This window comes from Ictalurus furcatus, chromosome 6 (genome assembly GCF_023375685.1).
Source record: "Ictalurus furcatus strain D&B chromosome 6, Billie_1.0, whole genome shotgun sequence".
Lineage (NCBI taxonomy): Eukaryota > Metazoa > Chordata > Actinopteri > Siluriformes > Ictaluridae > Ictalurus > Ictalurus furcatus.
The window spans coordinates 21,551,493-21,565,323 of record NC_071260.1 but is presented as its reverse complement, the minus strand read 5'-3'; the positions used below and the strand labels follow the sequence as shown (position 1 = coordinate 21,565,323).

The 13,831-nt window shown below is 40.2% G+C and overlaps 1 protein-coding gene across 7 annotated transcripts in view; it reads left to right on the top strand.

The window, feature by feature from the left end:
• zmp:0000001200 (dedicator of cytokinesis protein 9) overlaps positions 1-13,831 on the top strand; it is a 96,730-nt gene that overhangs the window by 59,395 nt on the left and 23,504 nt on the right. For 3 of the 7 annotated variants that reach the window (XM_053627096.1, XM_053627100.1, XM_053627098.1), the window contains exons 5-23: positions 13-82; positions 1,652-1,747; positions 3,731-3,865; positions 6,824-6,998; positions 7,354-7,406; positions 8,159-8,233; positions 8,362-8,502; positions 8,598-8,801; positions 9,347-9,469; positions 9,766-9,848; positions 10,304-10,426; positions 10,806-10,885; positions 11,001-11,188; positions 11,313-11,378; positions 11,466-11,558; positions 11,661-11,784; positions 13,061-13,179; positions 13,346-13,432; positions 13,560-13,649. In XM_053627096.1, the coding sequence (XP_053483071.1) occupies positions 13-82; positions 1,652-1,747; positions 3,731-3,865; positions 6,824-6,998; positions 7,354-7,406; positions 8,159-8,233; positions 8,362-8,502; positions 8,598-8,801; positions 9,347-9,469; positions 9,766-9,848; positions 10,304-10,426; positions 10,806-10,885; positions 11,001-11,188; positions 11,313-11,378; positions 11,466-11,558; positions 11,661-11,784; positions 13,061-13,179; positions 13,346-13,432; positions 13,560-13,649 (2,125 nt within the window). Of the gene's footprint in view, positions 1-12; positions 83-1,651; positions 1,748-3,730; positions 3,866-6,823; positions 6,999-7,353; positions 7,407-8,158; positions 8,234-8,337; positions 8,503-8,597; positions 8,802-9,064; positions 9,125-9,346; positions 9,470-9,765; positions 9,849-10,303; positions 10,427-10,805; positions 10,886-11,000; positions 11,189-11,312; positions 11,379-11,465; positions 11,559-11,660; positions 11,785-13,060; positions 13,180-13,342; positions 13,433-13,559; positions 13,650-13,831 lie in introns of all 7 variants that reach the window. The other 4 variants (XM_053627094.1, XM_053627093.1, XM_053627095.1 and 1 more) reach the window with 2 other exon arrangements.

Sequence of the window (13,831 nt, the reverse complement as noted above, 5' to 3'; positions counted from 1 at the left end):
CCGTTTAAACAGCAAAGTGTCGAGACCCGATAAGCTGGCAGTTCATGTGTTCGAGGTTGACGAGGATGTCGATAAAGACGAGGTGAGTGAATCTGGTTGAAACACAGCCAGCTGTTTACACAGCAAAGACAATATTAAGTGAGATAAATCCAGATGTCTTTATTTATTCTATTCAGTCCAGTTTGTCAAAAGAGCGAGTCAAAAGCAGGCCAAGGCACATACTGACACAGCAAGTTCTTCTCATACCAATCTGTTACCATTGTTTGCCTCCACTGATGACTTATTTCGAGAGCTACAGCTATACCAGCAGCAACTCCTCTACAGATATCTCAGGACTCTGGTCTAAAGATCACCCACAAACACAGTTTGACCACTAGGCCATGTCTCTATGAATAATCCAGCAGCTTATGCCTGGACAGCATCAGTGAGGTATCTAACGGCCAGCCATGGCGCATGCTTCTGCCTCTGTTTCTTCCAAGAAAACTCCTCCTCTTACATCCCAGCAGATACAGGGTATCCCATTTCATTAATCAGCCACAGCAAACTGCTGATTGGGCCTTTTCTGACTGACCATCTGCCCTAATGGTTTTAATCATTATTTTGTACAAACAAGTCATTTTCACGTGAGATATAATCAGGTATTGCAGACAACAGAGTGATGAATAATCATGTTTTCTCAAAGTCATATAGTTGGACTGATATACAGTAAGAATAACATGACTGCATTAGTCTGTACAGTGTGTAAATGAGAATGTGTTGGCATATATTTAAAACATACAGAACAGTCAACGTTTAACCTCAAAGCAAGTAGTCGGTCATGTGACTACAGGTTTCCTTCCAGGCTTAATTTTGCAGCCAGCCATAAAATGATGTAATGTTAAACCCTTATCTTTTTAACAAGCAGCAGTACTCAGATGACTGTTAACTTTTCCATCCATACAGAGCATATAGCAACAAGTACGTGCTAAGTTTGAGTTTCTGTGTTGGATTTGTTGTATGATCATTAAGTAAAACAGCACCAAAGGGGAGGGAGTCCATTACTAGCATTCACTTAGAGTATCTTGTCCTGATAAGACTTTATGGGAGGCATGTAAATGCATTTTCTTTTTCTCATTGTGCTGACATCTTAAGCTTAGAAAAGCAGGGGATACAGCTGAAGCTTTGGCTGTGCTCTCTGAACATGTTCTAATAAATGTATCTTGTATTATGCTTTAATCCTCTGGATATGTAGATTTTGGCATGTGTATATTCAATATGTACTGTACGGTACTGTCAATATATTAGTGAAATTTCCGTTATAGAGGTGATGACCTTTAACTGTGTTATCTGACAGAGATAATGATATTGTGTGTTCCATTGTATGTTGTGCATAATGTGTATGTGGGGTTTTTTTTCTGTTAAAGCTTCAGATGTCATCCTGCTGTCTGAGAGATTATTCTTTCTAGTACAGTGGTTTATTTACATTGATCAGTGTTTCTGCTGTTCTGCATTTTTTCTGGACAGGAGTTAGGGATCTGGATTCCTCTCTCAATGAATCCCTGTTCTCCTAACATTTACTTTAGCTGCAAGATCAAACAGAGGAGAGCTGGAGCAACATCACAAAACTCATTCTCCTCTTTCTCTTCCCGTGTGTGTGTGTGTGTGTGTGTAGGACACAGCTTCCCTGGGCTCTCAGAAGGGAGGTGTTAGTAGACAAGGCTGGCTTTACAAAGGCAACATGAACAGTGCGATCAGTGTCACTATGAGGGTGAGACATCTTCATACACCACACTCAGTATGAAACTGGCCATACTCAGTGCTGTTTCCTCTAGAGCAGGAATGGGCAAGGTTATTGGCTCTGGGGTCACATAAGGTTTTAAATAATGGGTTAGGGGCTGCATATTGTAGTTCGCTTTTAGATACATACCATTGTGCCTGATACAGTGTATTGTATTTAATTAACCCAATAAACACATACATATACACACTTGAATACCTTTTCTTACATTGGGCAAATTGCAGTAAGACCTAAAACAGACATAAACAGGGCTAATTGCAATTGTGGAAGATTTATTTCTGTCACTGGTGAGTTTTTCCATGTATATTTGCAGCCGTTAAGCAAAACCATGACATGAGAGGCTTATCCAAAACCGAAATCCTAAATCTTTACAAACAATCCATTTTTACAAGATTTGGGCAGTAATGACTTGATGGTTAAGGCTTTGGGTTACTGATCAGAAGGTCAGAGGTTCAAGCCCCAGCACTGCCAAGCTGCCACTGTTGGGCCCTTGAATAAGGCCCTTAACCCTCTCTGCTCCAGGGGTGCTGTATCATGGCTGACCCCAACCTCCTAACATGCTGGAATATGCAAAGAAAATAGAATTTCACTGTGCTGTACTGTATATATAACCAATAAAGACTCAATAATAATAACAATAACAATAATAATAACACTGAAACAGATTCCTTCTGTATGTAAAATGTCACATGTCCCCAGGACGTCCCCTAAATGGCCTCTGCGAACGTCCCCCGAACGTCCATGTGTAGGGTCCCCTTGATGTCCTACAGACATTCAAGGGGACGTTCACAGGACGTCCAGAGGCCATTCGGGACACTTCGAGGACTTTCGCTGAAGTGAACACATTCAGTAGTGTTATGAGTCGATATTCTCTGACATCCTTGGAACGTCCGCCAGCGAACATTATAAATCGGACCAAATGCGGACCTAAGTGGACGTTCGCAACATCCGGGGGACGTCCCCTGTTTGCTGGGAATGTATTAGTAACAAATTTATTTGTACTATTATGTGCCCATCCTTCTGATATAATCTTTATCCAGTAATCTTCTACAAAATTCAAATTTTAACTGACACACTGTTATAGTAGCGCTACAAGATAAAATATACATGATGTGATGTGATGTGTTGTGTTTATCATATCAGGTGTGTGGATTTAAATCATGCTTATGTTTATGCACAGAGTGGAGGTATTGAATGACTGCAGGACTGCAGTGCACTGGAATTGAAAATAAATTGGAAAAAAACGATTACATTTGACAGTCGAGGGGACGTAAACCAGCTGGATTGTAGTTTTAGTCCACAAAAGTACATTTTCAGCTGATCAACACAGCTTTTTCCACTGTAGTTATATCTACTACATCTGTAGTTACCACAGTGAATAATTTCAGCAGGTTCCCAGAGGAAAGAACGGATATCCTGCTTACAGCTTACAACTAAGGGCAGCGGTTGAATTCCATCCAGTTAAAACGGGGACTATACAGTGCAGAGCAAATTCAAAACTACAACTTGCACTTTAACAATAAAGCTCTTAGGATGAAACAGAAATGAAAGAATGACTTACCAATGTTGCTCTTATGTAGTTTTATCCAACTATATACTATATTCCGTTCATTGAAGTCTTCGAGGGTAATTATCAGAACCACACGACAAAGTTGGAAATAATAATCACAACCTCTAGAAAAGTAGTCTGCTCTCTAAAAACACTCATTATACAGATTTCGGGCTTCATTTACAAATACCTTAGACTGAACATTTTATAAAAGCATGTTTACTGACTGTTCAGCAGCTGTCCGAAGACTTCCATCATAGGTTAAAGTAAAATACCTTTCTGTTCTTTTCTCACCGTGCTGAAGTCTCGTCTGTGGTCAATTCACTTACGCTTCAGATGTGGTGGATAGAGAGTCCATAAACGATGGCCTGTTCTAAGTGTTTCTTTATAATGCTTTGTTTCAGTCTTTCAAAAGGAGGTATTTCAACCTCACACAATTAGGAGACGGCTCCTATAACCTGAACTTCTATAAGGATGAAAAGATCTCCAAGGAGCCCAAAGGAACCATCTTCCTAGATTCCTGCATGGGTGTGGTTCAGGTATGAGAAAAGTGATGTGATTGAGAATAACCGTATGTGTGATTGCCCGTGCTATAAATGTGAGCTCTGCAGAGGTGGGTAGTAACGCATTACAGTTACTTTGTTACATTTACTGGAAAAACTTTTTGAAAAATATGTACTTTTAAGATTAGGTTTAACTGTCCATACTTATACTCTTAGTCAAGTTCATTTTTAATCACAGAAATGTGCTTTTACTTCACTACTTTTGGTGGCATTCCTCCATCGCTGCTAAACGTTAATGAATATATGTCATTTTAATAATTAGTTTATATTGGTCGCGAGTCTGAATGCGTCTGCAACAACCGCTCACTTTTTTAGCGGCTCAGTCTTGGAGGATGGGGGGGAAGCGAGTGTATGGACAGAGACAGGACGCGCACACACATACTAACAAACACTCTCTACACACACTTTCTCTTCTGTTCTGTTCCATAGTCTGTTCTTTTGTTCTCTGTTGTCTTGAATAAATGCAGATGCGGACAAGTTTGTGCTGTTAACACGTGAAAATAAGGACAGACAACTGTTGGGAAATTGTTTGTTTTTTGGGGTGTTTGTGTAAGATTTTTTGTTGAAAATGACAGGTTGTGTGTTATTGTACCCATCATGGGACTGGGATATGCTGCTTCATCTTGAACCCAGGTTTTATGTCATATAAACAGAACAGACAGACTTTCAAGGAGAGGCGTGGCTTACAGTTCTCCATGTAGTCCGAGATTCAGGATTTTCCCTTCAATTTAATCAGATCCGAAGTAACTAGTTACTTGCTACTTGAGTAGTCTTCTCAAACGGATACTTTATTACTCTTACTCAAGTCATTATTAACATTATTATTTTTACTGTTACTTTACATAAGTAATTATTTTTACAAGTAGTTTTACTTGTACTTGAGTAAAAATTTTGGCTACTCTACCCACCTCTGGGGCTCTGATACTTTAGGCCTTCCTTCAGAGGGAAATGTTTGTGTGTGTGTGTATGCGAGAGAGTTCAGTTTTGCACATACAGAGGAACATACCATCCTACTCCAGTGTGGAGTTCGCTAAATAAGTGCTTTTTCTGGAAAGGTGCCCTAGTCATATGGAAACAGTTGTGATATCCGTATGGAGATTATATCAGTGGTTTCAGTATCAGCATATTGCATTCTCTGTCTCTTTCTCTTCAACAGTCTCACTCTTTAGTTGCTTTAGCAAGCACTGTCTTTCTTGGCCTAACTCTCATTTGGCTGATCTCATTTAAGACAAACAAACACAGCTAACATGCATTGTTATGGTGAGGTTAATAGTAAATGCAGCTTTTAATCTGACAGAAATATTTGTACGTGACATAACCAAAGTGTGCAAGTGTGAGGAAGAAGTACAGGAGATATAAAAAGCCAAATGAAGGGTCCATCTCGGTGCTATGGTCTCCACACTCATTTCCTCTTGAGCTCATTTTACTCTCATTTGATTTTTTTTTCTGTAGCTATTGTTGTCTGATTTTGGGAAATGTTCAGCTACGTGTGCACATACACCATATGTCCTGGCAGTGTAATTAGTGTGCTTGGCACCCAAATGATTAGAGAATCTGATGTTCATCCAAGAGGTTTAATGTCATATTTGCTCCAAGAGCAGAAAGCATCCCAGAAAAGCACTGACCAAACAACTTTAGCAAATTGGTTAACCTGTTCCCCTGAGGAGCATACTCTCAGTCTAGCCTCTCTCAGTCTGGCTTTTAATGAACCAACTCCCACTCCAAGTACTAACATGAAGACTGATTGCCTGTCTCCCATATTTGCAGCTGGGCTGGGGTAGGTCATGCTCCACTGAGTTTCAAGTCACTCACTAAGGAATGCTTTCTAGAATAATAAACATATTAAGAAAACTGGCAGAACAATGAACAAGAACAGTCAGGTGATGTTGGGTGAAAGGCAGATTTTTTTTACAGTTTTTTGAACTCATTTTCCACACAATTCACAGTTTTATTTGTGAAGTGCTATAGGAAAAAGGTTATGTGCCTAGAACACAGGTCTAGTCATCCTGTAACTGTGATATCTAAGAACAGACACATCAACAGCATTCTTTTACAATTCATTCATTCATCCATCCATCCATCTTCAGTAATCACTTTATCCTGTTGTAGTGGATCCAGAGCCTATCCCAGGAACCCTGGGCGCAAGGCAGGAATACACCCTGGGTGGGATGCCACTCCACCACTGGATACCATATGTGCACACATACACGCACACACACAGCTAGGGAATTTAGAGGAATCAAGAAAGGAATCGAGAACTGTCACATACACTGATGTGCCTACAAAGCTCTGCTTTTATTTCCACCTTGAGTCCTTGACTTCCTCTGGCTTGCTTAATATATTCCTCATCCTTTTTGTACTAGTTCTGTCTGATATTTTAAGCAGTGTTTTTGGCAGCCAGTTGCTCTTTTGTCCTCCACATGGACATATTTTCACCTGCTTTCTGTCTGCTTGTTTGCACGCATATACATCTTTCTTTCACACAGCGACTTTACAGACCTACCAAATCAGAGGTGGAATTTAAAGTGTTGCCGTACATGTGTTCGGATGTGCTCATTAGAAACGAAAATACAGTTGATTTCCGTCACTCAGAGGTATGAATCAAATCACAGATCAACTCTACACCTACGGTCTGCTTGTTATGTAATGGATTTTGAAGCAGAGGTGTTTTTCTTCTCTCAAAGTTGTAAAGTTCACCCATGTATAATAATTAAATGATCTATCAATAAGAGGGAAAACTTTCCCGTCATCTCACACATCTCACACATCTTTTTGTCCATTTTGGAAAAGGCTACTGACTGTTATCCAACCCGTGCTTCACACCCATTGGCAAAGCAAAAACTATGGCCAGTCTCCACTTGTGGTGTTAACTTAGTAAACATCTAACACAGGACTTTAAGGTAATTTGAAGCTTTCTTGTCTTTCTCTGTGTAGAATAATAAGGTGCGCAGGTTTGCATTTGAACTGAAGATGCAGGATAAGAGTGCATATCTGTTGGCCGCCGACTCTGAAAGTGAGATGGAGGAGTGGATCAGCACTCTGAACAAAATACTTCACAGCAGCTTTGAGCTCGCCATGCAAGAGAAGAGGAATGGAGACCTACATGATGGTTTGTGTGTCTGTCTATTTGAGTATGTAGACTTTCGTTATTGGACCACCCAGTCTACCACTCCTGACATGACAGTAGATAACACTAGAAACACATCCAACTCCATTATTAACCCCATGCACAGAGTCACATATCCCTCCTCTCCAGAGCAGTGAGATATCCCAGGCGTCTGGACCCACTCTGTGTGTTTTAGTTTATCTTTGCTCAGTGGTCCACATGTATTATTTGGTCTGTTTGGGAGGCTGCTATGACATTCTCTCTCCCAGAATTTATCTATCATTAACTACAATGTACTTCCTGTGATCTGGATTGGAGCCATGTTAATAAAATAGCTGTTTATTTTCCCACTCTGTAGACGATGAACTGGGGAAGACTGACAGCTCTTCTGGAAATATGGACAGCTTTCAGGTAGGTCCTGTTTACATAAATGGCCAACACGAGACTGTAGAGCAGCAGCTTTTTCATTTCATTGATTCACAACCCAAAACCAAAATATTGCTCTGCTAATCTTGTTAGAGACAGTAAAAATATGGTAATATCCATGCTCAGGTGTTAAACTGACTCACTTGTCCTGCTTTGAACTAACAGGAAAGCCAGGCATGTTTTCTGTTCTTGCCTCTTAAGCTTAGAGGGTTTATACTTTCCTTTGTTGGTACATTGCAACATTAAACATACTATGGCTCACGTTTCAGTCCTCAGAGTAATAAAAAGCATATTTAATAGGCAAGTCTAATTTTTCTGTTTAGGCTACTAACTGTAGATCCAAATTGCAAACATGAAACCTCAGATGACATTTAAAATAAGCATACCTCAAGAAAAGCTCTACAGTATACACTCAAATTTAAAAAAAAAAAATCTTTTTTTTTTCTGAGAGGATTGCAATACACCACTTAATACCTCTAGATGTATAGATTTACACAAGAATCAGATCAGCAGTGTACCAACAGTATGTAGTGTTTGGTCAGAGGTCTGGCCTGCACAAATTTTAGTTCAAAATTTTAATAGCGTTCATACGTGTTGATAAGTGTGTGTTGTTTTTAAATTTCAGCCCCATTCTTCAGCCCTCTTGTCATTATGTCTTTATTATTAATGATAACTTCTCTAGGAAATGGTGTGATTAGGCTAGCGTGCACTGATGTATTAAATGTGCTTTTCTTCAGAGTGCCAGAGACATCGAGTCTAAGATGAGAAATGAAACTCGGCTAAAGCTCTTCACATTGGATTCAGACACGCAGGTAAAAAGACTCAAGCTAAGCAAATAAACCATTCTGACACCCAGGCAGAAGTCTTTCTAAAATGACTGTAAAATGCTTTGAACGTGTATGCCGGTGCCTTTAAGATATCTGGACGTGTCTGCATACAGAAGCTGGACTTCTCTGGGATCGAGCCGGAAAGCAGACCTTTTGAGGAGAAGTTTGGGAAGCGGCTTCTCGTGAAATGCAACGACCTGTCATTCAACCTGCAGAGCTGTGTGGCAGAGAATGAGGAGGGCCCAACCACCAACGTAATCCATGATACCTCAGTTAATATATTTGACACCTTTTATCACTGAAGCGTGGAGATCATTGTATTGATCTGTTTTCTCTCTGCGCATGGCAGGTGGAGCCGTTCTTCGTGACACTGTCCCTGTTTGATATTCAGAACAGTCGGAAGATCTCAGCGGATTTCCACGTAGACCTAAACCACCCGTCAGTAAGAGCCATGATTCCAGGCTCTGGTGTTCAGATCTTTAATGGAGCTTCAGATGCAGCACAGCAAACACAGAATGAGCTCCCCGAGAGTTTTCTGCAGTATCCACGACAGGTTGGGAGCACTTACACATACATATACTGTAGGAAAGGAATAGGCATGACTACACAGCAGTGGTCAAGAATGTCTCCAACATAAATGTGTGAATGGACTTTTTTATATAATTTTTCATTTTTATGATTTATCAAATCAATTTTATATTTAGTCCAGTATTTTAACCACAAAACATAAATCTTTTACTTGAAATTTAGTGATTGCTTACAGTGTCACTTGACTAATTGGTAGAAACTATCTAATGGTCTGCATAAACTCCACAGATGACCGACTCTTCATTCAGAATCAGCAATACACAGTGGCAAGGAGATGCTGAAAGAAATGTACTAAAATACAGTCCATTCCGTGTCTGCAGTGCAATGCTGTTAAATATAAACATTTTGAATAAAATGACTCTAGGCATACTTGAATAAAGTGTTTTACTGCCACTTTGATGTTCTGAATTGCTTGAAAATCTTGCTAGTCTTCACTAAGCATGCTGTCCCTGCTGTATGTGTGTGTGTGTGTGTGTGTGTGTGTGTGTGTGTGTGTGTGTGTGTGTGTAGGGAGTGTTTTCTGTGATGTGTCCACACCCAGATATCTTCCTGGTGGCTCGGATTGAGAAAGTTCTTCAGGGAGGAATAGCTCACTGTGCTGAGCCATACATGAAAAGTTCTGATTCCACCAAGGTAATCTAGTTTACAAATCTTAACACTGACTCTTATAATTGCATAATAATAACATTTCTGAATGTATTCTGAATCTCATCTGAAGTGGTGCAAATAGTGTTCTTCGAGTGTTCATAAAATTCCAGGTGTCTTTTACTGTACCATTAGAGATTTGTCTACAGTGGAGAAAGCCTCATGTGTGTTTTATAGAAACAGGAGATATACAATGCAAGAACAGTTGGGAACTGTACACAGTCGGTATGGAAATGTTATGTACTATCTCCTCTTATTTTCCGGTTTCTTCTCTCCTCTTTCAGACAGCACAGAAGGTGCTGAAGAATGCTAAAGTAGCATGTAGCAGGCTCGGGCAGTACAGGATGCCATTTGCCTGGGCAGCCAGGTAAGAAAGCTGCTCCACTTTCCATGATTAATGAAAAAGTTGCCTATTTTTGTGTGTGCTCTAGACTTTAACGCACTTCTCAGGCTTTGGGAGCTATAAGACGAGAGATACTCAAGTGACCCAATGGAAAAGTCCTGCACTTGTTTTCTGTGGCAAACAAAGCAGACATTTTATGCTGGTTTTATAATTAGGAAAATGTGTTTTGTTTTTTAATCAGATGAGGTTTGAAATCTTGGACTCTTTCAGAAAAGCTAACACTAGTCCCTCCACCCAGCCTTCTTCAATGCAGACTTGGACTATATGGCTAAAATTGTAGTACGAGTGAGACCGATATACATACTGTACAGAGGAAGGAAGTGTGTGTGAGCATGCATTATCTCCTATGCCTCGCAGGATCCAGATGAAACCCCTGTTTATGTTTTTCTTTTTTCTGTCCCTCTCTTTCTTTGTTACAGACCTTTGTTTAAGGATGCAAATGGGGCACTGGATAAATCTGCACGTTTCTCTGCAATCTACAGGCAGGACAGTAACAAGCTATCTAATGAGGATATGTTCAAACTTCTGGCAGATTTCAAGAAGTTCGTCCATCTTTCTACCTTTTGGCTGCTCTATTCTTGTTAGGCATTGATTCTAAACCAAGCAAGTTGGGTTGGTGAAGTGATTCATCTTAGTATATCTTTTCTTAAATGGGAAAAGTTTGCACTGCAAGAATGTCCCATGTTGTACATGTAGTCTCCCTGAATGGCTTCCTACTATACCTACTAGGAAAAACAGCTTAAGATTCAAAAACAGTTTGATGTTATGGGATATTCTGAAGCAGCATGTTTTGAAAATGTCACTGCGTCCTTTCTCTTACTATTTTATGTACGTTTCCTTTATTAATAGCGTAAAAGTGAGGATTAAAATAACTTCTTTCCTGTCTTCAATCTGTCCTTTGTACCTTTTTGTTTTTCTCAGGCCAGAGAAAATGGCTAAGCTGCCAGTGATCCTGGGGAATCTGGATGTCACTATCGACAACGTGGCCCCAGATCTCCCAAGTGAGTCGAACTTGGCACTACTTCTGCTAATGCAATTTATTTTCACATTTATTTGGTGGGGTTTTTTTTTTTTTTAAATCCTGTGCTCTGTGTACTTTTGTGTTTATTTGAGTAGACTGCATAACATCCTCGTATATCCCAGTGCGCCAGTTTGAGAGCAGTAATTGGAACGGGGTGTTGTTCGAGGTTGAGGAGTTTGTGCCATGTATAGCGAAATGCTCACAACCCTTCACCACCTATAACAATCACCTGTATGTCTACCCACGCCACCTCAAATATGACAGCCAGAAGACCTTTGCTAAGGTACCGATGCTGAATCTCTTTTTGGTAGTGTAATAAACTTTTTTGTTTGTGCATTATTATTGTGAACATGATCAAGGGGTGATTAGGAATGTGTGTATCGTCACTGTGCATCCTGTGTCTGCAGGCTAGAAACATTGCTGTGTGTGTGGAGTTTAGAGACTCGGATGAGGAGGATGCACTTCCTTTAAAGGCAAGATATAGTCTTTAACAAATGTCATCATACCAGGCCCTCTATAAACTCCATGAACCTAGTCCAATCTATTTCTCTACTTTGCAGTGTATATATGGTCGTCCAGGTGGATCGCTTTTCGCTAAGAATGGCATTGCTGCGGTGTTGCATCATCAGCAGAGCCCTGAGTTTTATGATGAGGTAAAACACTCAAACCTCTCACTATTATTCTCTTATAGGAACATATAGGAATGCATGAGTGGTGTGATTTTCTAAATGTGTATTTATTGTTTTGTCTGTCAGTTTAAGATTGAGCTGCCTACTCAGCTGAATGAGAAGCACCACCTTCTGTTCACATTCTACCACATCAGCTGTGACACCAACAGCAAAGCTAGCACTAAGAAGCGGGAACAGGTGGAGATACAGGGTAAGGCAGCAGACACACTCAGGGTCAACAAGCAGTCAGTGCTCTCTGTATTAGTACAATTCTACCTTTGTTCCTGGAAGGTTCAGAATTGACAGGTGCCAGCTGTCCAGAAGGAAAAACAATGAGATAATGTGAATGTCAATTGAATGTGCTTTGGGGTTCTGTTAAGGTTTTTCTTAAACAGATTCCTTGGCATTTCAACATAATTTCTATCCTCCCATTTACTTATGACAGAAGTCTAAGGGCAGATTTGGAACTCTGTCAATTCACATTTTAAACAGGATAACATGAATTATAACATGAAAGCCAAACCTCTAAAAAGAAATGTCTTAAGCCTAGTTTACACTGCACCGACAGATACCAACCAATGGCAACGCGTTTGTCGGGTTTTGTTTTCACTGACTGAACATGTTTAATCAGCATTTGTCAGGTCGTGGAATGTCTGAGCAGTGTGGTCTGATTTTCCAACAAATATTGATGTAATCTGACCTGGGTACGAACCTTTGCCTTGACAATGAGGCAATCGTCTCTGGAAAATCCATAGAAACGAAAGCCCATGCGCTTGGCTCGCGGCACGCTAAATCATTGTTGTTGGTAAAATGGCAGATTTCTGGACGAATCAGAAAGAAGACGATAAATTATGTATTGATGTATCATTTAAATAAAATAGTTTATTTTGACCCCTAGTAAGGATCATCTAGTCTTGTGTTTTGGTTTTAATCAGGATCGTCCCCTAACTGTAAGCCACAAATGTTCGCAACAAATGTTTAGAACTTACATTTGCATAAAAATATTGTTCATAATGTATGCCCTAATAATGGTCTTAGCTTACCACATATCCTACCTTAAGACGTCTTTTTGTCTGAGTTGTTGAAACTGCTTGGGCGCAAACTGAGCAACATTTTGAAAGCTTTGCACATCCTCTGTCTGCAGTTCTTTGCATAGATTTAAGTAAGCGCCCTGTCTCTCACGTCATAACAACCAAGGTTTCACCCACAACCGCTGTCTTTTCAGGCAAAGAATGACACGTAAAGACACATAGAGAGTAATAGTAAAATTTTGATTGTGGTAAAAGAATCATCCATTTTTAAACCAGTCTGACTGTCCGTAAAAAAGTTTGTTGGTGTCTGTTGGGGCAGTGTAAACATGACGCCCGTGTTTCTTTTAAAAGTTGGTGATTGTCGGCGTTGTAAACAAATTTACATCATATTTAAGTGCATCTGTTTTGTCCTTGTCATAACTCTCCTGTGTGTGATATTTATTTACATGTGTGTAGTGGGCTATGCATGGCTGCCCTTACTGAAGGATGGCAGAGTGATTATGAATGAACAGAATATTTCTGTAGCTGCAAACCTGCCCGCTGGTTACCTCAGCTGCCAGGAGGGCAACAGCAAGGTGAGCACGTCCTGCAGAGGCCAACATATGGTGTCAGATTGCGAATCTTAAGTGGATATTTAACAAGATTTATTTATTGCCATTAACTATAAGATTGTGCTCAGCTGTGATTTTTTTTGGTTCTGTTTGTTCTATGTGTGTGTGTGTGTGTGTGTGTGTGTAGCAGCACACAGGCCCTGAAGTGAAGTGGGTTGATGGAGGAAGGCCACTGTTTAAGGTCTCCACTCACCTTGTGTCCACCATCTACACACAGGTCTCCGCACAGCTCTTACACTTTTCACTTCATCTGAAATGTGGTGGTGTTTCCGTCTTTTGAATTCGGTGATATTATTGGTGTACAAGAATTATTTTCAAGTTCGATTTATCTTCTCTGTCAACAGGATCAGCATCTGCACAATTTCTTCCAGCACTGTGAGAGCACTGTGTCTGCAGCCCAATCCACAGGAGGCGAGCTGGTCAAATACCTTAAGGTATGACTCCATGACACACTAATATAAAACTTCCCTTTCTGATTCTCTTTTTCTCTTTCTGTCACTTTCTCACGTGCTCCACGTATATGTATTAATATTCCTGTCCATATGTTTCCTGAGGATGTTTGGCAAGTCAGCCATGTTTTTGCAGTCTAATACCACTTTTTGTAATGGACTCCATA